The 25,350-nt window shown below is 42.4% G+C and overlaps 1 protein-coding gene across 7 annotated transcripts in view; it reads left to right on the top strand.

Moving 5' to 3' along the window:
• The window catches only part of LOC128340704 (carbamoyl-phosphate synthase [ammonia], mitochondrial-like), a 165,562-nt gene that overhangs the window by 32,203 nt on the left and 108,009 nt on the right, over positions 1-25,350 (top strand). For 6 of the 7 annotated variants that reach the window (XM_053286190.1, XM_053286194.1, XM_053286196.1 and 3 more), the window contains exons 9-17: positions 1,181-1,276; positions 4,181-4,370; positions 6,485-6,642; positions 8,040-8,168; positions 10,872-11,016; positions 12,905-13,115; positions 14,963-15,161; positions 21,766-21,942; positions 24,700-24,818. In XM_053286190.1, coding sequence (XP_053142165.1) covers positions 1,181-1,276; positions 4,181-4,370; positions 6,485-6,642; positions 8,040-8,168; positions 10,872-11,016; positions 12,905-13,115; positions 14,963-15,161; positions 21,766-21,942; positions 24,700-24,818 — 1,424 coding nt within the window. The remainder of the gene's footprint in view (positions 1-1,180; positions 1,277-4,180; positions 4,371-6,484; positions 6,643-8,039; positions 8,169-10,871; positions 11,017-12,904; positions 13,116-14,962; positions 15,162-21,765; positions 21,943-24,699; positions 24,819-25,350) is intronic. The other variant, XM_053286193.1, reaches the window with a different exon arrangement.

Below are 25,350 nucleotides of genomic sequence, written 5' to 3'. Positions count from 1 at the left end.
GTGGACCCGCCGCTGCTGGCCTGGCACTTACCAGCTTGCTGCCACTTCTGGTGCATTTGGGATTCTGGTGCATATGCTAACAATACTGTAATTCAGATCAGCTGTGCCTGACTCCATTGGGAATGCTGGGAGTGGGGCACAGCTGTTGCTTGGACTCCCAGCTGCTCTGACCTGCAGCACCATTAGCACAGAGCCCCCCCCATCTGCGCTAAGAGTGTTGACAGGCTAGTAAGTGCTGCCCAAGCAGCGAGCCTACATCCCTCCTGGGCGTGCGGCTCACTGCACGGTATGTAAGCCACTCTTGACCGCTTCTGGAATGGCATTCATGATTAGGTTCCACTTCTGAGTTTTGTTACTGGTGAGCTCAAGTACTCCCTTGCCCTGCAGTGTCCCTCATGATCCCTCGCTAGACATTGCAAGGGGCGTGGCCCTTCATGAGCTTGCTGCTTGAAATGGCAGGCTAGGGTGCTTATTTCTGGGAGTCATTCCACCTGCTTACCATTTCTTGGCAAGATGACTGATGCTCTCCCTGCCGGCCCTTCTGCTTCAGACAAAGGGCTCCAATCCTGCCATGGTAAGGTTGGAACCTTTAGTCATAGGATCATAGCATTTTGGAGGTGGGAGAACCTAGTCTAACCCCCTGCTCAGTGCAGGAGACTCCTACAGTATCCTTGGCCGATGGCTGTCCAGCTTCTGTTTGAAGACCTCTAGGGAAGTTACAGTGTCACAGTTAGGAAATCTTCCTGATGTCTAGCCTATTTCCGATTCTTTGCCTAGATCCTTCCTAGCTTAAATCCCTTCCTCACAAGCAGCGACTGGTTTGGCCAGTTTCACTTCTCTTCTGTGGGAAATGGAATTAATTAGATTTCTGAGGATCAGCTTGAACAGTGCCCTCCATGCAAATGATACACTAGTGGTTACTAGTGATTGAGATGGTAGCTTGGAACGCTTCATAATACTTGCCTCAGTCTTTTGGGTTTGGACGGCAAAAATGTAATCAGCAGCATAGAAACTTACTCTGAAACAAGGCAGGGAAGAGTAGGCCCTTCCATGTCCAGGCGGCAGTTCTGAAAGAGTCATCAGGTGTGGATTCATCCTGTTTCTTAAATAGTCAGTGACTGATATTGGGAACATTGACTTAACTCTATTGCTACTCTATTGACCTGTTGCTTATCTTTAGGTTTCCAAAGTTCTAATCCTAGGATCTGGTGGTTTGTCTATTGGTCAGGCTGGAGAATTTGATTATTCTGGATCACAGGCTGTCAAGGCCATGAAGGTGAGAATGTGGAAACAGAAACATTAGTGGCCTCCACCTCCATCCTGTGCCTTCATGCAGCAGTTGGTGCAATTATTTATGCAATTATTCATTCTGCTTTGATTATATCTATAACTAAAGATAAGATAGAGTCCACATATCCTGCCTGTGCATGGGTTGTGAGGTGATTCCATTAATAATAAGTGCCTAATGCAATAGTTCTTGCATATGGTTTGTGCAAAATAAATTTCAGCCTCTGATTTATTGTGAAGATTATTTGTCATGTAGAGCTTGGGATCTTCTGTGAAATTCTGTTGCTTGCTTCCCCGTTGGATCAGGCCCAAGGCCTGTTGGATCAGGCCCAAGGCCTATTCAGTCCAGCATCCTGTTTCACATAGTAGCTCACTGGATGCCTCTGGAAAGCCCACAGGGAAGAGGTGAAGGCACTCCTCTCTCTTGCTGTTGCTCCCCTCCAACTGGTATTTGGAGGCATACTGCCACTGAGGCTGGAGGTGGTCTATAGCCACCAGACTAGTAGCCGTTGATAAACCTGTCCTCCATTAATTTGGCTACGCCCCTTTTAAAGCCATCCAAGCTAGTGGTCTTCACCACATCCTGTGGCAGTGTGAAAATGTAATTCCTTTTGTTGGTCCTAAATTTCCTGGCCTTCAGTTTCATGGGATGACCCCTGGTTCTAGTGTTCTGAGAGAGGGAGAAACATTTCTCTCTGTCCACTCTCTCTACTCCCTGAATAATTTTACACACCTCTATCAAGACTCCCCATAGCCACCTCTTTTTCAAACTTAAAAGCCCCAGATGCTGTAGCCTTGCCTCATAGGGAAGGTGCTTCAGGCCCCTGGTCATCTTGGATGCCCTCTTCTGCACCTTTTCCAGTTCTACAATGTCCCTCTTAAGATACAGTGACCAAAACTGTATACAATACTCCAAATGTGACCACACCATAGATTTGTATAAGGACATTAGATTATCACTTTTATTTTCAGAACCTTTCCTAATGATCACATTGAGATTTATTTCTGAGTGAGCATGCATAGAATTGCCCTGTAAATCTCTTCCATTTAAATCAATGGTACTGAAAGGTGCCTGACTTTGACTAGATCATATTCCAGTTATTTTGCAGTACAAGAAGATACTACTGCTTGCTGGTACATGGATCAGGAGCTCAGACTGCATTATTCTTGCCACTGACATTTATTTTACCAAAAATGTTCAATTTATACAACTATTTCTTCCAATCTGGGGAAATATATTTTGCAAGGAAGAAAGGCGGACAGGCCATGTTTTAGCTACATGAGTCTGTCTACTGGTGAGTACTAGATTCTCCAAGCAACATTCTTTAATGTTTTTGGCCATGTTGCTGTTTGGTGGATCCAGAATGGATGCTGTCCAACCGCTGGAGCTGGCAAACTGAAATGTCGTGTCATTCTACCGTGTGGATCCATTCACATCTGGACTTCAGCCAGCCTGTGTGAGAGCACCGCAGGCATATGATATTGCCAGGAAATATCAAATCGAAAGAGAAAACAGATTGGAGGACCTTTCCTATACAAAGATCATTTTGATTTTGATAAAGGGAAGCATTTCTTCTAAAAGGGCTGCTCTCCAGTCCTCTTCTTCTCTTGCCCTCTGCTCTCACATTTAAGAAAAGTTTTATTTTCCAGTAAATCTTGCCAGCTTGACCTTCCATCTCTCACCACCAGCCAGCCTTCTTGATCTTGGTGCTAATCAGCCATTCTAGAGGCGACACTTGCTCTTTGTGACCTTGCCTCCGGCAGAATGATTTACAATAGTATGTGAAGACAAGGCAGTTTTTGAGAGTATAGCATTGCAAGGCAGGCCTAGATATCACATCACTGTTTGCCTTCCATTGTTTTAATGTGGTGCTTATTAAATAGCTCCACACTCTGATTAACATGTGAGCCAATGGTAATATGCAAGAAGGGCCATAGAGCAAGCAGATATATAATGAAGTTGCATATTTATACGGAAGTGTATAAGTTCACATTTGCACTTGGAAAAGGTTTTCATAGCTTTGGCTGTATGCTTACAACATACAAAGTTGATTTGAAAAATGATCTTGAATTAATTACTTATCTTTTGATGGTGGCTAGGTTATGCATGGCTAAAGCCTGGAACACACACACACACACACACACACACACACACACACACACACACTCACTCACTCACTCACTCACCCCATCTAAATAGATTGATTACACCATATTTGAAGAGTGATATTCATGGTTAAACTTCAAGGGAAGAGGAAAGAATGTGCAAGTTTGTTAAGTGGGTTTTATTTATTCCACTTTGGAACACTAACCTACAGAACAATATTCACTCACATATGTTGTTCTCTATGATTTGGTGAAAATAATCTTTTGCATTTTTGTAAAATGATGTAATGATAAAATTGAGAGTGTGATTTATGACTGATTTTTAAATGCATGTTTGTATTTATTTTTGAGGTATATCAATATTTGTTGTATTTTTATCACCAAAACATAGATTTGTGAAGAAGTAGCTTTGTCAGCATGATATATTGTCAACATGTATGTATGGTTACTGGCCTGTCCAGCTTTCTTTAATAATACCAATCATTTTGTCTGATGTCCGTGCCTAAAGATCACAATTTTTGTGCACTTCATGTCAGGGTGGCAGTCTTCTGTAAATTTGAATTAAATTTGATTTATTTAAAAAGCAGTTAAGAACCCTGAGAAGAACCTCAGTTTATGTGAAAGAACAGGTTCTATTCTTGTCAAAGGAACTTGCTTCCAAGCTGGTGAATGGAAAATGGCAGTCTGGGACATCTGCTCCATGTACAGATGTCCATGTGTTTATCTTTGCTGTTCAGAGTATACCTGTTAAAGCTCTTTTTTTTTGGTATGTGTTTTTTTCCTTCAGGAGGAAAATGTGAAAACTGTCCTGATGAACCCCAACATTGCCTCAGTTCAGACTAATGAAGTTGGCCTAAAGCAGGCTGACACGGTTTACTTTCTCCCCATCACCCCACATTTTGTTACAGAAGTCATCAAAGCAGAACGACCAGATGGCTTAATTCTTGGTATGGGTGGGCAGACGGCTCTTAACTGTGGTAAGTTCTTTGTGGGTTCTTCTCTTCATTTGCAGTTAAGAGCTACCCTCATTAACTCAGGATGTTATGAACTCTATCTATCTATCTATCTATCTATCTATCTATCTATCTATCTATCTATCTATTCTTTCCTTGAACTGCTTTTTATTCAGTTTAAAGTGTGTATTTTTGTTGTTGTTGTGAACTACTTTGGGGTGTCATTTTGGCAAGAAAGGTGGCACAATAGTGTTTTAAACTAAAAAATAAATTAAAATATAGAAACTTCACACACATGCACAGTATTTCATTCCATATAGGTAGCTGTTATCCTGAAATTAACAATGGTGCTATCTTTTACTGAACTTTATTGATATGAGTATGCAAACTTACACACTATACAGAGTTCTTTAGCGGGTAAAATTGAGAGCTCCAGTTAGTAGTTGCCATTTTCACTGTGAGGGTGACTCTTGCTCCCAACATACCTAGAGGTATATGTCTGATTGCCTAACAGTATCACATCACTGATAAATAATGCTGTTCTGTCACACAGTGTTTGCAGGTGCACATAGTGAGAACCAGTAGCTGCCTTCACATGTGCAGAGAAGAACATGCTGGGGGATGAGATTAATGTATTCCTGATGCAGCCCACTTGCTATCTAGCGAAGAAGGTTATGCACAAATGCCACTAACCTAGCCATGCTTGATGGATATTAGTGGCCATCTCAGACCATCCCTTCAAACCATCAGGCTGTCCCTTCAAACCCTTCAAGGCCATCCCTTCAGACTAGCAGGCTGTGAACCATTGTTAACTCGTCTGCAGTGGGTCTTGCTTATTATGGCAGCAATCTGTAAACCTGTCATCTGGTTCCTTTGTTTCAAATGCGATGTCTCTGGAGCTTGATACAAAGTTTACACATGAACCTTTTCTGGTGGCCGTGTAAAGCTTTTTCATTTACCCAAGCATGTTGTCAAGGATAGGTTACTAAAGGGTGTCTTCTTGTGCTTATGTTTTTAAGATGGCCTGTGTTTTTTGGTACTTGAAATGCTTAGAAGTATTGATGCCATCTCTAATCCTTTGAGGAAAGCAGCTTATAAATTCAACATGCTAAATGAATAGCACCTAGCATCCTTTTCCTAGTATATAAATGTTTAGTAGTAATAGTAGCTGTAAATAAAATGATTATCAAATCTGGGCCATAACTGTAATTGTGTGGATGTGTCCAAGGAACATGAGCTGCCTACTCATGAGGAGACACTAAAGGCCCCTCACTTGTTGCCCTGTCACCCTGCCAAGACCCCCTGCTCCCCTCCATTCCCTTGTGGAATGGTGTGGGGGCCATTGCTAGCCCCTTCTTGCTGCCCCCTGCCTTGCTGCCACTACCACCACTTCCTCCTCCTCATCCTGCCACTGCCACTGCCACTATTATCCGACTAGCTCTTGCCATGCCATCAAGAGCAAATCAGGTAGTGGTGGTGTTGGAAGGAATGGCAAAAGGAGGAGGCAGGAAGTGGTGGAAGTAAGAGGCAGCAGGAGGGGGCAGCACTGAGGTAACTAGTGCTGGTGCCCACATACAAGTAGTGTGTGTGGGGTGATGTGCGGGGGTGGGGGGGCACAGGCTGCTGCAGGGCTTGCTACACTATTGGACCAAACAATGATGTTTGAGTAATTACTCTAGAAGACAGAGCAGGTCCCTTACTACTAAGCTTGCTATAAGCTTAATACTGATTGAAACAACTTAGCTTGTTTCATAGTCTCACCCAGATAGCAACCAGGTGAAGGAGCAGACATATGCCCCTTTCCTTCGCCCTGCAGATGGAAATATGTATGGCACTTTGCCTCAGATTCTGTAGGTATGAGGCCCATTTTATATGAATCTTCCTCATAGAAAGGGCCGTGGTGAGAATAATACAGTCTTATGTAAATACTGGCCTTCACGTGGAACAATTACCTGATGTGGTATGTTATGGGTGGGGGCAGGGAAGGCACACAGCCATTTGCCTATCATACTAAGCGGATAATTGGCCCAGTAAATGTATGAACCTTAGGTAAGTGGATGATAATCTGTTCTAGCTAAGATTTCAGAACATTTTTTTTTTCTTTTCATGCTGACCATGGCAACCCATTCTTTGTACAGGAGTGGAATTGTTCAAACGTGGTATTCTGAAGGAGTATGGAGTGAAGGTCCTGGGAACTTCCGTTGAATCCATCATGGCCACAGAGGACAGGCAGATGTTTTTAGACAAACTGAATGAAATCAATGAGAAGATTGCTCCCAGCATTGCTGTGGACTCGGTAAATTAACTGTGCTCTTTGCTGCGGTTTGAAACAGTTCAGTGTTTACAGTATATGTGTGGAAGACACGCCATCTCAATTCTGAGGATGGGGTTTATTCTCCCTGTCTGTGTCCTCACACTGGTTTGCTTGCCCAGGACGGTCAGAAATGTTTTTGGGGTAGGTAAGAGAACCCATCTGTCTATGAATTTACAACTAACCATGGCAGGCAGGTTTATGCTGTTTTAGCACATGTTCCCCCTTCCCTAGAAAATCAGCAGCAATGTGTGGGTAACAGGTCCTTTCATTCTCCCTCTCCCTCAAGCCCCCTCAAGAGTTGCCGTAGAATCCACGGAGAAGGTTCAAGACACTACAAGGATGTCACTGGGTCATGGGAAGTGGAGTGTGTGATTGAGGAGGTATGCTTAGGGTGGCCAAGAACCAAAGCTTATATCCTCATTAAGGAACACTTGTCACAATTCTGTGTGCTTGAGTGGATACAGTGTCATGACTGGAATCAATAAATAGCAAGTTAATATGAAGTGCACACTTGTATAATCCTACCTATCTGATGCCATCTGGGAAAGCTCAACTCTGGGAAACAATGGGGAATACCTGGGAAGCCTGGTCTTGCAAGGTTTTTTGTGCATCCTCGTTCTGTGCTAGTGCCATTACTAGAAGAGGGAGCATGGAGCATACAGATGTTTTTTTTTAAAAAGCACCCCACTCCATGCTTATCAGCCAAACGTAACTTAAAAGGGACTCCCAACTTTGATTTGAGCTGTTGTGCATTTTTGTCCCTATTCTGCTGCTACTGCTGATAGACAATAAAATGTAAATAAATAAATACTGATGGATATATTCAAATTGCAGACTTGGTGCATAGTCCTATATTTGCCTCATTATCTTTCTGTTTTCCCTGTCCTCTTCTACATTATTTTCTTATAACCATTGTACTTCTGTAGAAGCAAGATTCCAGGGGCTGGCCCAGAGGGGATACCTGTGTTCCAAGGGCATATCTGTATTGTAGACAAACTGATTTATTTATTTCTTATCATATTTATATACTCTCTGATATGTATATCTCTAGTCATTCAATAGTCATTTCCATTCCTGTAGCTATGGAGAGTTAGATTTTTTTAAAATAAGGGGTTCACGTCACCCTCAGCAAACTACAATTCCTTCAGGGAATTCATGACACTTAAACTGTACTGTTGTATGCCTTAACATCAGGATCTTTGAGCCACCAGTGCAAGCCCGGCTAGCATTCATGATACTTCTTGTGGCATCTTTTTTTGTAATCTGAATGATACTGACAGCTCTCTTCGCTGCAGGCTACTGCAGCCAAATTTAGAGATGTTTAATAATATTCACCATTTTGATGATATTCTTTGCTAGTTGTTCTTGTCTCATTATAGATAGAAGATGGTTTGGAAGCAGCAGAAAAAATTGGCTACCCAGTCATGATACGCTCTGCTTATGCCTTGGGTGGACTAGGATCAGGTTTATGTCTTAACAAAGAGCAGCTGCTGGATCTTGGTACCAAGGTATTATTGTAGTTGCTCTGTGGTGGGAGTTCTGTTCACAGTTGGAGGCACTGGGTTGGGCTGGACCTTCAGTCTCAACCTGGGATGGGCTGCAAGCATCGGCCGGCAGGCAGGCGGGCAATCGAGCAGAGCATGTCCTGCAAATCCAAGGCTAGCATCATAGTCAATGCACTGTGTGAGCAAAGTCAGGCCTTGGTGAGGAAGCTGGTAACACTGTACTGGACCGGCACCTAGTGAGGACTGAAAGAAGCATGTGGTGTTCTCACCTCCCTGGAGCAGCTTCTGTTCTCATTAAATAGGCCACATTCCATTCTTCAGGTGTGTACTCCTGTATCTCATGTAGCTTCTGGAACTGGAAAGGTGGTGAAAATGGGCTCCTCTGAGATGATGAAATTTCTGGGGAGGAGTTGGTGTCTCAAGATATGAACAAATGAGTCTCTTTGAGGGCAGGGGATGGAGGCCATGGTGGTCTTTTGCTTGACCTGCTACAGCTGTGGAAATCTTTGCCTCAGTAGCAGCTTCCCAAGCACTGTTCCCTCTAACAGGGATTCCCAGATGTTGTTCACTACAACTCCCATAATCCCAAGCCAGAGGCCATTGCAGCTAGGGATGCTGGGAGTTGTAGTGAACAGCATCTGGGGATCCCTGTTAGAGGGAACAGTGTTCCCAAGATGGTTCAGGGAGAGGGCCTGACCCATCCACTTGGTCCCAGGACTCCTCTGCTGATATCAAAGTGTCTGGACATAGGACATGAGCTATGTCAGGGATATGTAACATATGACCCAAAGACTCAGAAGCAGTCTTCTAATTCCCCTTTTCAGAGGGTGGAAAGGGGGAAACTTCCAGAATTCATTATTTGTGGATAGCAAACTGTTTTAAGCCATTGCTAATGAGCATTTCTTCAGAATTATCAGCAGTACATTTTTCCTCCTCTCCCTTGATTCATGATATCAGGGTACATGCAAAGGAGGCAGAATAACATAACGATCTACTTTATATGCAGAATGACACCGTGACATTGTGGCATAAAGATAGTATATATAGTTTGCTGCTGGATCCAGGAAGGGAAGCATTGCACATCTACCATCTGGGTCACCAGAAATTACCTCATGCAGAACTGTTAATAAAAAGAAGCTGCCCATTCTTGGCCTATGATATAGCACTTGAAGATGCTCCCATTTCAAGCATAGGTTTGTCTGGTTATACAGGCTATGGCTTTTATTTTTCCTAAGGCCAAAGGATATATATCTTGATGCTCTTTAATGATCTACCTTCACATTGCTTGCTATTGAGTCGGGTAATGTGAATGATTAAAGTGACATTGTGTACTGCTCTAAGATTTTGCCAGAAATGGCTCCTAATTGGAGAAAATGGTTCAGCAATCTGTGTTGAAAAGAAAAATAATGGTCTGTATTTTCCTTTGCTCTCAGAAATACATCAAGGAGGAAAATGTCAGGCAGTTCAGTCCTGCATTGGGCTGAGAAGTAGTAATGCATCATGAACAGAATAAAACCTAGTATGTTTGTGGCTGTTCAACAGGGCCAGTAGGATTCCAACAGGGTTCTGCCCAGAGGTTCCTTTGTACTGAAAGTGGTCAGAAATGTTGAAACCCTTTTTACATCTGCCCATGAAAATGATCCTTCATTTCTGATTCTTATGTTCTTATTAATCTATGGAATTCCTTGCCATGGGATGTGGTGATAGCCACCAGCTTGGAGGAGCTTAGACAGATTCATGGTGGACAAGTCTAGCAATGGCTACTTGACTGGTGGCTGTGGTCCACCTCCAGCCTCAGAGGCATGATGCTTCTCAATACCAGTTGGAGGGGAGCAACAGCAGGAGAGAGGGCAAGCACATACCTCTTGCCTGTGTGCTCCCCAGAGGCATCTGGTGGGCCACTGTGTGAAACAGGATGCTGGACTAGATGGGCCTTGGGCCTGATCCAGCAGGGCTGTTTTTATGTTCTTATGTTCTTAAAAGACCCATGTTGTTGTCAAAAACTGAAGGCATGTAGAGATTGGGTTTCCCTCCCCCACCAAAGATTGTAGTATTATACCCAGTATGAACAGAGGTGAGATGCAATCATATCCAGCTCACCTCCTTATAATGAGTTGTTAACTCAACAAACAATGGTCTTATACTACACTCTTCCCACAAATCCAGTGTTGCAGCTCATATGGCATTTTCAGAAAATGAAATGGTCAGTGGCATCTGTTGAAATCTGATTAGGAGGGATCAATTTCCTCCTAACAGAGAACCAAGTAATATTTGTTAAATGTTTCTCATAACTTGCTTGGGCCAACAGCCAGCACAGCCCTCCGGCAACAGAAGGAGAGCTGTGGGTCCGTAAGCAGCCTGTGCTGGAGGCTGGTTTACACAGTGGACCAGGTACTGAGAGGGAAAGTTTTTCATATCCCTCCCTCTAAATGTTCTTGTATAAATATGTTCCTGAGGGCTTTGTTGCTGGAGGGCTGGGCTGGATGTTGGCTATTGAGATTAAAACATACAGTGTCAGGGGTCTGATTTCACGCTTTTAAACATATGGAAATATCTGGCTGAATATCTTTCATTCTCTTGTTATCTGCCACTTTGGCAGGAATTACTTCCATAGGAGAAAATGTTTTGAAATGTCAGTCTTTCAGAATTCAATCCCTTCTCGCTTATTGAACATTTCCTTTTTATCGCTTTTCCTTAATCATCAAGGCATTTGCAATGACCCATCAAATTCTCGTGGAGAAATCAGTAGTAGGATGGAAAGAGATTGAGTATGAAGTTGTGAGAGATGCAGCTGACAACTGTATCACTGTCTGCAACATGGAAAATGTTGATGCAATGGGAGTTCATACAGGTAGGGTTGCTTAGATCACCATGAGATGAATATTTGCAACTCTAAAAGGTAGAAAGATATTGTTTAGCTAGCATTTATTACTATAACCCCCACATTTCAGGAGCTATGAGGAAAGGTACAGTTTGATATCAAGGCTGCAAACTCTTAAAGATTCTTGTTTTGGATGAAGCCTGTTGAAAGAACCGCCATTTTAGGTCCAACAACAGTTTAGCATATGCCCTGAACCCATAGATCAAGGGTGCTCAACTTTGGCCCTCCTGCAGATGTTGGCCTACAGTTCCCATAACCCCTGGCTATTGACTGCTGTGGCTGGGGATTACGGGAGTTGTAGTCCAAAAACAGCTGGAGGGTCGAAGTTGAGGAGCGCTGCCATAGATCCTTGACATGATCTGGTTGGTATTCACATTAATGGGTGATGCCCTTGTGCAGGAGCCACCTCAGAAGGGTTTCAGAAGCTTCATGTGGCCCTCTAGCTTTGTTCCTGCGCTACCATTGGAAAGGGCAATCACGGTCTTAGCTGATGAGAGCTTGTGATGTCCCTGCGAAGTGTGCAGTAACTCTGACAATGCGAAATGGATACCCAAAGTCCTGTGTCTGAGCCTGGTGTGGAGTATGTGGCCATGTATAATCTAAGAATAATAGGCAGCTCAGTCCTATGCCCATTTGCTCAAAAGTGAAATAACTGAAGTGCTGCTAGCACAATTGCCCTTTCTTAACAGCATCAGGGTTGTGTTCCGACTCCACAATGGTCCCGGGTGCAGCATTACAGAGCTGTAATGCTGTGCATCATGTTGGCAACTGAGACTTAAATGCAACTAAGTGCATATAGGATTTCAGCCTGAGTTACTAAAATTCCAACAGATTGTAAGGCAAGATGTCATATGTCTTAAGATCACAACAGTTCCACATTCTTCTTGAGAACCTCTGATGAAGGAGGCTTCACAACCTTCACAGACAGCATTTTCCACAGCTGAGTAGCTCCTATATTTAGGATGTTTAGTGTTTATCATATAAAAAGCTTTGTAGACTGTGTTATGTATAAAAAGGAATAGAATGTTGGTCTGGGGCTGAAAGGCAATTGACAGGTTCTCCTTTGAATTTAGAATGCAGCTGTTTGCTGCAACACATATACAGTACTGAATCTAGGTTAGCCACAATGCGGAATGCAAGTCAAGTTGAGGGGGTTATGTTTGGATAGTATATTTGCATTTTACCTTGAAAGGGAAATGTTTTTAAATGTGTCAGTTGCTTTCAATGATTTACATTTGTCAAAGTTGTAAACCATCTCAAAATTTGATAATTGGCAGTATATAAATAAATCATGTAAACTTCTGCTGAAAAATTATTTTATAATTTATTTTATCCAGTTTAATTGTTTCATATAGATAGATAATTCATGTAGAATCTTAAGCAAAATTAGTATTTATTTATTTTATAACACTTATTTCTCACTGGCTTTAAAGTATTGAAAGCAGCTTACAAGAAGAAATACAGTTAAAATAACCAATACAATAAAACAGTAATAAAAACAACCATCAGCAGAGGGAGGAAAACCTAGCTAAAACCAGAAAAATTAGAATGTTGTGAAATAAAACCAACCTGATCACTTAAAAGATCTTCTGAAGTAGAAAAAATCTAACTAGGGAGTCAATCTCATTCAACTCAATGTGGCTTACTTCTAATATTCTTACATTCCATGGATAGGAATGTATTTGTTCAATTTATGAATAGACTGAGTTTTCTGCCTAATTTTTGTATATCTGACATTTTAAAAATACTTCTAGAACTTTTCATAGAATTTGTACTTACTGATGTGCAATAGATTAGTGAAGAGAGACTGATAACCACCCATCACCTGAGCATTTTACAATTTTGCTTCCACAAACAGGAGATTCTATTGTTGTGGCACCCAGCCAAACACTCTCAAATGAGGAGTTACAGATGCTACGGGAATCAACCATCAAGGTTGTCCGCCACCTAAACATTGTAGGAGAATGTAACATCCAATATGCCTTGCATCCTACCTCTCTGGAGTATTGCATCATTGAAGTTAATGCTAGGCTCTCTAGAAGCTCTGCCTTAGCATCAAAGGCCACAGGGTAAGGCGAGAAACAATACTGGGAGAAGAGCCAAAATTTGTACATGATGCAAGGGAAACATATGGCCAGTTTGCATGAGCTCCGGCAAGTCAGTATGCTGGGAACCAGAGGTTCCCAGGGAGTGTGTGCCCCCAGAGGGTATGTTGTTTGAACACTCCAACCTCTGGTTGGTGGTTGGACTGACCAGCTTCAGCCTGAGATTTGTAACCTAGGCCTAAAGTTGTGGGTTTGGACAACACATCTACTGGGAGTCAATACAGATAATACTGAGCTAGATGAACCAATAGTCTGACTCAGTATAAGGCAGCCTCCTATTTTCCTAATAGCTATGTAGCACCCACAGGTGACACACAGCAGCAGGAAGGGCCTGAGACTAGTATGTTGTATAGACTAGGAATCTCATTAACACTGTTGTGAAATAAAGGGCCTTCTCTTGAACCTACACATGCAGAGTACATCAGATATACTATTATTTTCCATTGATTTAATGGCAAATTAGTTTCTCTATGACAGGGCTGCTCAGCTTTGGCCTTCCAGTTGTTTTTGGATACAAATCCCATAATCTCCAACCAATAGTCAGGTCAATAAACAAGGATTATGGGACTTGTAGGTGAACATCTGCAGGAGTGCCAAAGTTGAACAGTCCTGCTTTAGGAGTTAGGCCCTGTTTTTTTAATTTCAAAAATATGTGTGCTTTAATATGGTAGCTCATTTCCATATGATTCCTTTCAGGAAGAACACTGCAGAATTAAAAATGAGTCCTCTTCTAATCAGGCAAAAGATATTGGGCACTGCAGCAGCCCTATACACAATAACTTCACAGCCACTGGTGTTAAAGCACCTGTCCCAACATCATTCATGGATTGAATGATGTCATGATCACAGGGTTCTCTAGCACATGTAGAGTGGCTATTTGGATTACCATCCCCTCACATGAGTAAAATACATGCCACAATCATTTTGGGATTTCTTGAGTGACATCATGGCAGGTGCATTCACACCAGTGGTCCTGACATTATGCTACGGCACCCTTGGCCTTCTGAACTGGCCCATTATTGATCAGGCCTGTGCAACTTGAATGCCTCTGTACTCTTTCCCCGGTGATTCTTAAATTGATAGGTAAAGGTAGCTTCTCTAGGTGAGTACCAGCAATTCCTCTTTGACCTTTTTCAGTATGTATTTTGATTCAGCCAAAAAATAGGGTAGGGGTGTGCAAAACATTCAACCAAATCAAATTTGAATTGATTCAACTTGAAACAGCTTGAACAGAATTTGATTCATTCTAGTTGATTTGAATTTGCCTGAACTTGAATAGAAATCGCTCGAATTTGATTTGAATTCGTCCAAATCCAGATCGATTCAAACAAATTCCATTCCAATTTGAATTCGATTCAGATTTGAATAGTTTCAGTTTAATTTCTTGCACATCCCTAAAATAGGGTGGTATAGCCACTTTGCTGTGGCTGGATCTCATGCAGCCCTTTAAATATGATCATGGTGAAAGTATGTGTGATCACCAAGATCATATGAATATTATCAACACCACTTTTAGTGGCCTGGATGGGAGGAGACAGGTAGTTCCTATATGATATGCTTGTCTTGCAAGATTTCCATTATTCAAATGCTACTGAGGGAGCGTGATGAAGCAGTAAACATGCCACTCCAGGAAGACATGAATTGGCCCTGATACACAATATTTATTGAAAGTGCTATGTTTTGCCGAACCATGTTAATGAATGATTGCGGTGTAATATTTCCTCTAGAAAGGCATTTTTTCATGAATATTCTCATGAACTACAACAAACGTCCACCAATTTGAAAATGTTGCTTTTTATTATCGACGCCAGGTACCCTTTGGCATTTATTGCTGCCAAAATTGCCCTTGGAATCCCCTTACCAGAAATTGAGAACGTTGTATCTGGAAAGACAACTGCTTGTTTTGAACCTAGCCTGGACTATATAGTAACCAAAGTACCCCGCTGGGATCTTGACCGCTTTCAGGGAGCCTCTAACAAGATTGGTAGCTCTATGAAGAGCGTTGGTGAGGTCAGTGTACGGTTTATTTTCAATTTCTTCCTATTTTTTCTTGAAATGCTCTAATTCTGGTGTCCCTCTGTGGAATGTCAGCAAATAATAATTCTTAGCATGCTTATAACATTTTAGAGTATTCAAGTCACTTCGTTTATATTATCGTGTGATCCTTACAATAATCCCATAACATAAATCAGTTTTGTTATCCCCTTATTGCAGATAGAGGGCTGCATGGTTGCTGAAGGCCACATAGTGAGTTCATGGCAGAGATCAGATTCAAAGCAGGGCTTTCCTAACTTGTAGCTCAGTCTCTTTGCAATACTAATGGCCAGGCTTAGACCTCTTACATAGAGGTCTCAAAGGATATATCTATGCCACACATTTATTTTGGTTTTATATTGCATCACTGTCATAGTTTCCCACCCCTCAAGGATACTGGAATATGAGAAGCTGCCTTATACTGAGTAAGATTATTGCTCCATCTAGCCCAGTATTGATACTTGGTTGCTGGGTGCTTGTTTTTCCCCATTCTCCCTCTTGAGGGAGAGAAAGTTAAAAACAAGCATCTAGCAATGAAGTGTCTTCTGGGAATGAGCTCCGGAGAGCTCGTGCAGCCCTTCCAGAGCTCTGGCCACGCCCCCTTGCATGTGGTGTTGCAACAAGGGGGCGTGGCTAGAGTTGTGGAAGGGCAGCGGAGCCCTCCAGAGCACATTTTCCAGCTGTGCTCGATGCGGACTGTACATTTTGTTCATTAGAATGAACAAAATGTGCAGCCGGGAACCAACATGACTGAGGGCTTTGGAGCTTGTAGGGAAGGGGTGACGACGAGTGTTGAGTCAGGAGGTGCCCAGGAGGTGGGCAACTCAGGTTCTTTGAACCCATCTGCCCCATTGTAGCTTTGCTCTGATCTTTAAAAAACCCAATCCCAGTGGCTCTGGATGAGTGACAATGCTTTTAAACATATGCAGTTAAAAGAAGCAGATAAAATGTAACATGATGGCTGGCATACTGACTAAGCTAGTGGCATCATCATCATCATCATCATCATCATCATCATCATCATCATTATTATTAATTTCTATACCGCCCTTCCAAAAATGGCTCAGGGCAGTTTACACAGAGAAATAATAAATAAAAAAGATGGCTCCCTGTCCCCAAAGGGCTCACAGTCTAAAAAGAAACATGAGATAGACACCAGCAACAGTCACTGGAAGTACTGTGCTGGGGGTGGATAGAGCCAGTTACTCTCCCCCTGCTAAATAAAGAGAATCACCACGTTAAAAGGTCCCTCCTTGCCAAGTTAGCATGCCAGGAAAATGCACCTGTGCTATGGAAGGCTTCCAGAGTACCACAATATGGTGTGCACAGGGTGTGAGGGGTGAATTTAGTCTATCTCTGCTTTCTCTGGAAATATCCTGAGTCACCTGAAAATATTTCCCTGAGGGCTGTGTGACACCCGCCCCCCCCGCCCGTGACATATTTTTAGGTGGTGCAGGGCGCGCTTCTCAGGGAAGCAGAGCTTGAAAAAAGTTGCCCCACCCGCTCTGTGCGCTCCATTGCAGCAGATCTTCGAAAGGTCTCTACAGGGCAGACCCATCTTGCAGGCATGCTGCTGCTGGCTTACCAGGTCAGCCATTGACAGAGATGTGGGGAAAATTCTGGAAACATTTCCCATACTTTATTTTTCCAGTGGAAAAGTTCTCGTGTCTAAAATGTCATTGGCTGACACCTGGACTAGCACTGCTCGTGTTTAGCAGTGTAAGTTCCGGACTACAACTGTGCTGTGGCTTGAGTGGGAGAAGAGGTGACTTTCGTCAGCTTGTCCTTCCCTCTCAAGCCCGCTGTGCATCACATGGCCCTTTCTCCCACTCAAGGGTCAGCACAATGGTAGTCCAAAACTCGCACTGCTGCACATGAGCAATGTCAGCCCTGTTTCATAAAATTTGGTAGTAACAACGAATGGATGCAATGCAATGCAATATTAGGCAAGTTCAGCAATAGCATAGTTGTAATTAATGTTTTTCAGGTGATATGAAGTGTGTGAGAAGGTATATATGTTTTATTCATTTACTGAGAATTCCATTTAAAAAAACCAAACTTCATTTCACATAAAGCTTTGAATTTGTTTCAGTATAACAGTTAAAGCACGCGAAGTGTCTTTATTGTTCCTCCCCATCAGATATTTCGGCTTGGCTGCTTGAAAAGCTTTTGAGATACATTGTGAAAAATTAATATGATAGTAGTCAAATATAGTTACTTTATAAACAGGTCAAATAACATTTCAAATCAGATCATAATCTATTTAGGGCGTCAGGAAAATTGGTTTAGTAACTATTTTGAAAAAAGAAAAATAATGCAACATTTATGCAAATGTGGGGGAGATTTACATGGGAAAATTTTGCAGTTCATAATTTCCCAGAAAACTCACATATCTGGACGTTGGTTATATCACAGTTAAGCCAGTTATGAATAGCAAAGATGAACGCTGAGTAGCTTTTCTAGCTCAGTTCACCAGAGAGCTATTGCAAGATAATATCTAAGGCCTGAACTGTGAACCTGGAGGACCCCCATTCAAATCTTGCCTCTGCTGTGAATACAAGAGCTGGACTTAGCAAGCCACTGTTCTCTCATCTTCAGTCACTATGTGCAATAACACTGACCTATTTTAGAGGGTTATTACAGAGTTATGTACATGAAACACTCTGATCAATATATAAATGTTAAACATTGAGGTTATTTTCTTGACCTATGTTCATCTCCCCATAAGGTTTGTCAGAGCTTATGACTTAAAAGACTCATAACTGACATAAACTCAGTTGGACTAGGACCAGGAAGACCTGAGTTCGAATCCCCATTCAACCATGAAACTCGGTGATTCTGGGCCAGTCGTGTATCTCTCTGTCTAACCTACCTCACAGGGTAGTTGTGAGGATAAAAATAACCATATACACCACTCTGAGCTCCTCTCAGAGGAAGAGTGAGATATAAATGTACAAAATAAATAAATAATAAAATCTCCTCCAAAATGTAGCAGGTATTTGGATTTAAAGAGTATACTTTGGGCCTGATTTATGCGGAACATGGGTCCTGGGTGAAAAAATCCTCACCCAGGAAAGACAGCTGAAAAGGCCCTCTCTCTGGTTATCCTCTTCCTCACCTCAGAATGTGCAAACACACAAAGAAGGGACTCCAAGCATGATCTTACAAGTAGGCAGCTTCATAGGGAAGTTGGTGGTCCTTCAGATACTTTGCTCCTAAAAAGAGATCATGATCATGATCATAAGCCAGTGTGGTATAGTGGTTAGAGTGCTGGACTAGGACCGGGGAGACCTGAGTTCAAATCCCCATTCAGCCATGAAACTAGCTGGGTGTCTCTGGGCCAGTCACTTCTCTCTCAGCCTAGCCTACTTCACAGGGTTGTTGTGAAAGAGAAACTCAAGTATGTAGTACACTGCTCTGGGCTCCTTGGAGGAAGAGTGGGATATAAATGTAAAAATAATAATAATAATTAATAATGACTGCTGTAGTTTTGCTGCACAACTTTCCAGAGAAATAGTTGATCTGGTCATAATCAGAGAGACTGTTCTCACAAGCAGCCTAGCCTGGGCTAGGCTGCTTGTGTGGAGCTCTGGCATTTGTGCAGATTCTAGCCCTCCTGCCCAGCCTAACCCTGCTCCCAAGCCGGGAGCAAGCACTCCCTCAGCCCAGCGGCCTGGCTCACGTGATTCGTCGTCTCCATGGAGCTGAGGAGACACACAGACGGGTGCCTAGAGTGCCCCTCTGCCAGGGGAATCCTCCAAGGCACCACATTTGTCCTGTGGTACGTTGTGGGATATGCCGAGGCTGGGAAATTGAGTCCTGGCCACTGTTGCTTCTCACTGCTGGGAGCAGTGTGGATAGTCATCTGTGTTGCTACCGGCAGCACAGGTTGTGTGGGTGCATGGCTTGCGTGACAAAAGGTTAAAGAGGGATCATCTGGGAGAAGGCAGGTTGAATCTTGCCTCACCCTGCTCCCAGTCGTGTGAATGGGTGGAGTCTCACATACAGACTAATGTAATGCATGTGTGAGAAAGTTCTCTGTATGCAGGGGGAGAGGGGTGATTTTCATCAAATCCTAGTGCCTCCCAACAGAATCTCCCTGGAGATCCCCCAACCCTCTGGGACATATTTTCAGGGACATCGGGAACAGCAGAGTAAAGGGGACAGTGACGAAAATCACCTGTTCCTCCTGCATGTGCAAAATGTTCTTACATGCATGTGATGTTAGTCAGTACATGAACTGAAGTACATGAACTGAAATATCTTTAGCAAGCTGTACTGGATTTCTACTTTCTTTCTGCTGGTGAAATTTGATAAATCTGGTACCCAGACAATGAACTGAGTGAGGAAGTCTGAGTTTCTTTATATATTCTACGGCCCCCACCCCCGCTTAAAATGTTGTGTACTGCCTTAAGACATATGAACAGGGAATGTTTTAAATATAAATAACTAGGCTGAAAAATTAAAATCTGGCTTCTGTGGCTCTCTGTAATACAGAAAGCTGCATTTCCATAGACAGTTTCCCCTTCGGAATTAATAGGTTCATTTTGGACAGGTCTTCATATAAGAGTGGTGGTGGAAAAGAGTCTGACATTTAAAATCTTAATTTAAGACTGTCTGGAACAACATTGACATCTTCATCTCCAAGTTTCAAGAGGAATGGAATAAGTCAAAATGGGTAAATTATACAGCTAATTAGCTAATTACCCGTCCGCTACCCAAAGTACAATAATTAATTATATATTTGCTCATTGTCTTGCTCCTTTTCCTAATGTTTTGAAGCCTCTCTTCAGTTAAATTATTTCGACAAGTGAGACCTAGTTTAGAGCATCAATTGTCATTTTGCCTTTTCTCCTTTCCCTTCCCCCTGCATAGAAAAGTATAGTTCACACCATTCATGTATGGATGAGATAGAACTCTAGAGGAATTGCTTACCTTAATAATAACAGCTTTAATCATTAATGGGTTTTAAGATATAAGCTGGGAAATGTGTGTACAGACTCAGAAAGACATTGGGTTTCACAGTCTTATTTTTTTAGCACATTTGAAAACCATTTTCCTATTAATTCAAAGTAGCTTACAGTGCCACTTAAAATATCACTTAAAACAACATAAACTCTAAAAGCAATAAAAATAATTCACAAGCAAGACTTGTAGAGAACAAGAGAGAATAACAGCACCCAACTCTTCAAGTTAGTTCATATTCAGGCTGCTAGTTCTAGGAAGACAAAATCATAGTCCCTGGTTGGAGACCTGTGGGTAGAGTCTAGCAGTCAAGATATGGAACCCATACAAAATGTTCTGTACCACCATGCAGTATCTCCATATAGAATACCAAACCAATACAGAGAATACTTGCACAATCTAGACTCTAACTATATCATAAGCACAAAGCAAAAACTAAAAGTACACAACTCAAGCAAGTGCACATGCATCACACTCACATGCAGCTTATTATTAGGGAATTAAGTATACAAGAAACATTTACCCATCTTACAGATGAGAAGCACTGAAGCTGAGAGTCTCTAGTCTGAAAGACAATCGGGGCCCACACTGGATGTGACATTAAATGTGTTAAATGCATTATTGTCTCTACATTCATTTCATTTTTTAAAAAGAGCAGTTACAGGGGGTATGTTTTTAACCCCTTCCTTCTGTAATGTGCTCATGATCTGGATCCAGATCCTAAAGATGCTGTTTGCCTCAAGAGGGAAGTCGTCATTTCCCCAGAAGTGCATTTAATGCCATGTTTAGTAGGGAACTTGACACCGTGCTCATCAAAAAGGAATATCAAGTCACAGGCAAGCCAATTTCTTGTCTCTCAGGCCCAGTCATGCCCCACCAGCACCACTTTCAGCTTTTCTGGATTTAGCTTCCATCTGTTCATCCTAATCAATTGGACCACCACCTCCAAGGACTGGGTAAAGGCAGAGCAACAGCTTTGGAATGCTCAGTCATAGAAACAGAAAGCTGATGGTATCTCTTCCTAAAACTTTGGATGATCTCTCCCTGCCATAACTAGCAAAAAAAGTGTGTGTGTGTGTGTGTGTGTGTGTGAGAGCGAGAGAGAGAGCGAGAGCGCGAGAGAGCGCAAAAGCACTCTCATGCTTCCACTTTCTGCCATATGTTGTTGTTTCTGAAATCCACATCTTCCCATGGAAGAAATGTGTAAATTCCTTTTTGGAATGTGACATCATCTAAGCAGAAAGAAGAAGCAGAATCTCAAATGTGCTTGCATGTCTGTTTTTTTGGGTTTTTTTGCTGCAGTTGTGGCCCCCTCACATTTTAAGATCCATGGGCCACTGGCAGCATAAATTAAAGCAGTTGCAACAGTCTCCCATTCTCCCCCCCCCCCGATCTATCTGGTTGAACAGGTGGTTGAACACTAGAGCTGAAGCGTTACCTCCCAAAATTTCTTCTTAATATTCCCCCCTAAAGTCTATGCTGGATATTGTGGAGAGAACTTGAATGATACCCGTCTTGCCTGGTTGGAGTTTGAAAACTCCTAAATGAGATGAAGAAGTAGGATGGGGGTATGGGTATCTCCTGGGCAGGCTAAAAGGGCTGTGTCGTTTTGCAGGTCATGGCTATTGGGCGCACTTTTGAAGAGAGCTTCCAGAAGGCCTTAAGAATGTGCCATCCCTCTGTTGATGGTTTCACATCATGTCTGCCATTGAACAAAGACTGGCCTGCTAACATGGATATCAGGAAAGAGCTGGCCGAACCCTCCAGCACACGTGTTTATGCGATGGCCAAGGTATTTCTGAAGGAAGTGGATGATTTGATCTCATCTGCTTTATACCCATCATTATTATCAATCACTTTTTACACAGCTTATCTGCTAGCCACCACATGGAACAGCTATTGTAAACTATATGCGGACCGGTAGTATCTACACCTTTCCAGGACAAATATAAGCACTTGGTTCTTCTCTACTACATGGTCCATATTTTTGCGGGTGGTGCCTGTGCTGCTGGTTTTGTGCTAAGAGCTGAACAGAGAGCATGGAATACTCCCATGCAGAAACAGCTTGAATGTGGCAGTGCTATTGTTCAATGCTAAAGCTACAAGTGCCAAATGAGCCCTCAGGCAAAATTTGTTTCAAATGCCCTGTGGTGGCATATTCTTCTGCATTCTCTGCTAATTTTCTGTATAAGAGTAGAGGCCAAGTAAAAGGTAGACAAGGTAGCAGTCTTACATGAAGTCCTCCTTAATTAAGAGGTAGAAACAAGGAGCCTATTGCTAGTTTCTTTCACTGAAACACGAGTTGGCATTCTTTTCTCTCAGATTCTCTACTCAATTATACAAGGTCATTTTTGTTATTTTAGTCCTGATATTCTGCAAGCAGGGTAGAGAAGGGGAGACACTGATTCTTCCAGAGTGAAATGATTCAAATCAGTGTCATTCTCAGCTGGAACTGCTCTGGTCAGAACTCTCTAAACATTGTTCTGACACTTAAAGAATGAACAATTTATTCCTATTACTGCAAAGCCTTGTTAAGTCATGTTGCAAATATTGTCAAAAGTCCTCCTTTAACCCTCGTTCCCTTCAAAATGTGTCTTTTTTAATTGGACTGATAACAGTTATGACTGTTTACATTCAAGAGATGTGCACAGCTCTAACCCCGCTGATACTTTCCCAGCTGCATGAAAAAGGAGGCAAAAGTAGAGATGCTGAGGATAATGGAAGTGTGTGTATTGCTGTGCCAAGCTGGGCTGACAAAGGTTTAACTGAAACTTCATGTCATGTATTTGATGGAATGGACTACTGCGTCCAAAGGTTCATGACACAAGAAGGTCCAGCTCTCATTGTACAACTTTAGACTGCAGTCAGAAGCTCATATGACTGAATGTTCCTCCAGTAAAAAAATAAAATAAAATAAAAATCATTGAACACAGAAAACACAGAGAGGTCCAGTTACAATCGCCACTGGCTCATTTGGTTGTGACTTGGGACCAGGCCTTCTCTGTTGTTGCCCCAGGGCTCTGGAATATGCTCCCTGTTGAAATAAGAGCATTTCCTCCTCTGTTTGTTTTTAGGAAGACCCTCAAGACATATCTCCCCCCCTCCCCAGGCTTTTAACTGAAATTTAAATTTTAACATGTTTTTACCCACTGAGGTTGTTTTTATCTGTTTTATGAATTTTAACTGTTTTATATTGTTTTTATATTTATTATTAACTTTGTACACTGCCTGGAGATGCCTATAACAGGCAGTATAGAAATGTGACTAAATAAATAAATAAAACTAGCATGTCAGGGAGAAAGCTAGGCTAGAACTCTTCTCTCTGACATTGACTATATGTGTAGAGCAGGGTTTCTTAACCTTGGGCCCCCAGATGTTGTTGGACTACAACTCCCATAATCCCGAGCCCCAATGGCCTTTGGTTGGGAATGATGGGAATTGAAGCCCAACAACGTCTGGGGACCCAAGGTTGAGAATCCCTGGCTCACATGATTAAATGTTCCCCTCTACCTCCTGTCCTAAAGCTCTACGCCAGGGTTTCTTAACCTTGGGCCCCCAAATGTTGTTGGACTTCAACTCCCATCATTCCCAACCAAAGACCATTGGGGCTGGGGATTATGGGAGCTGAAGTCCAAGAACATCTGGGGACCCAAGGTTGAGAATCCCTGATGTGAGCTTCTCTCTCCAGGCTTGAGTGGTGTGCAGCCCAGACCCAGGTTTACCACTTCTGTGAGAATTAGGCCCAATTGGTTGAGAATCCGACTGTGCTGCTCTGCCCCATGTGGATGCAAGCTGCTTTACTATTGGGGAATGTGGTTGCATGTTTCTATCAGAATGCTTGCCTTGCAGAGGTGGCCAATAATATACGTAGTGGAACTGGTGGCCATTGATCTCATCTTTTTAATAGCAAAACCTTATATAGTGGACAAAAGGCATGTGGTATAAATTCACTTTATTTTTTCATTTGAAAGGAAACTGAGTCTAAATTAGAACAAAATTCATGACATCCCAAGTCAACAGCAAGTGCATATACCTGTATGGTCCTGAAACCAAGGTTTTCTAGTGCAGGTAGAGGGATGATTCGCATGATCACCCCTCACAGTGATTAAAGGAGGTGCCAAGAATGTCAGCAACTCCTTTAATGGCGTCACAGCAAGCGTAGTGTAGTGGTGTGGTGTGGGCTGTGTTAGTCTGAACCGGCCTAACATATTTTCAACCAGGAGCTCTAGGGGAGAGGGAGCTTGTGTTCACCCCTCCTCAGGAGCCCTTTGGAGTGATGGAGATAATGAAGAAAATAGGGAGGGGTGGATCTGGGGGGCTCTCAGAAGTTGTGGGGTCCGGATTCTTTGAACCCATCTGCTCAATTATAGCTAAGCCCTTTTTTTCAACTCCGGAACAAACTGGCTTCTGCAATAAAATCTCCTGCATGTGTACTTAGAAGAAGCAAATCCCAGTGTGTTCAGCGAAGCTTCTTGCTTCCTAGAAAACCTGTTCAGGATTGCAGCCTTAGTCAATAGTACCGTGACTAATCCATTCCTCTGTTTTGCAGGCCTTGCATGACAACATCTCCGTAGATGATATTCATAAACTTACCGACATTGACAAATGGTTCATCTATAAGATGCGTGATATTGTGAAGATGGAGGAGAACTTGAAAGGACTTAATAGGTAAGACTGCCAAACCCATCTTCTTTTAAGGACACCCCAGGATATTATGTTCTTCATATAGTTATCTCAAACGTTAGGTAACGTGCTTCACCTTATGAAGGTGATTGTGTTTGTGCTTATCATGTGTACAGTGGTGATATACGGAAGTTTCTGATCACTACTAGATATCCATTTTTTAAATATTTGAACTACTGAGCAGTTTGCCCAAAGTGGACATTTGTATGGAAATATGGCCATGAATATTTGCTGTAGCTGACTGAGTAGATGTGTACTGGCTCCAGTTCTCACCCTAGCCGGCTGTGCCCCATTCTTATTTCTCCTGGATCCTGCTTCTATCTGCCTCATCTGCACTCTTACCTCAAGTGCCTCTTTCTCCTTCAACCTTACTCAACTATAGCTCAACCTGTAGTCATATTACCAAAATGACTAGTATGTCTTCCAAACCTTAGAGAACGTGTACCTGGAAACAAATGTGTGCCAGCATAGAACACGGAGAACCGTGTTCTATGCTGGCACACATTTGTTTCCAGGC

This window comes from Hemicordylus capensis, chromosome 1 (assembly GCF_027244095.1).
Source record: "Hemicordylus capensis ecotype Gifberg chromosome 1, rHemCap1.1.pri, whole genome shotgun sequence".
Lineage (NCBI taxonomy): Eukaryota > Metazoa > Chordata > Lepidosauria > Squamata > Cordylidae > Hemicordylus > Hemicordylus capensis.
This window is presented reverse-complemented; position numbering and strand designations above follow the sequence as displayed.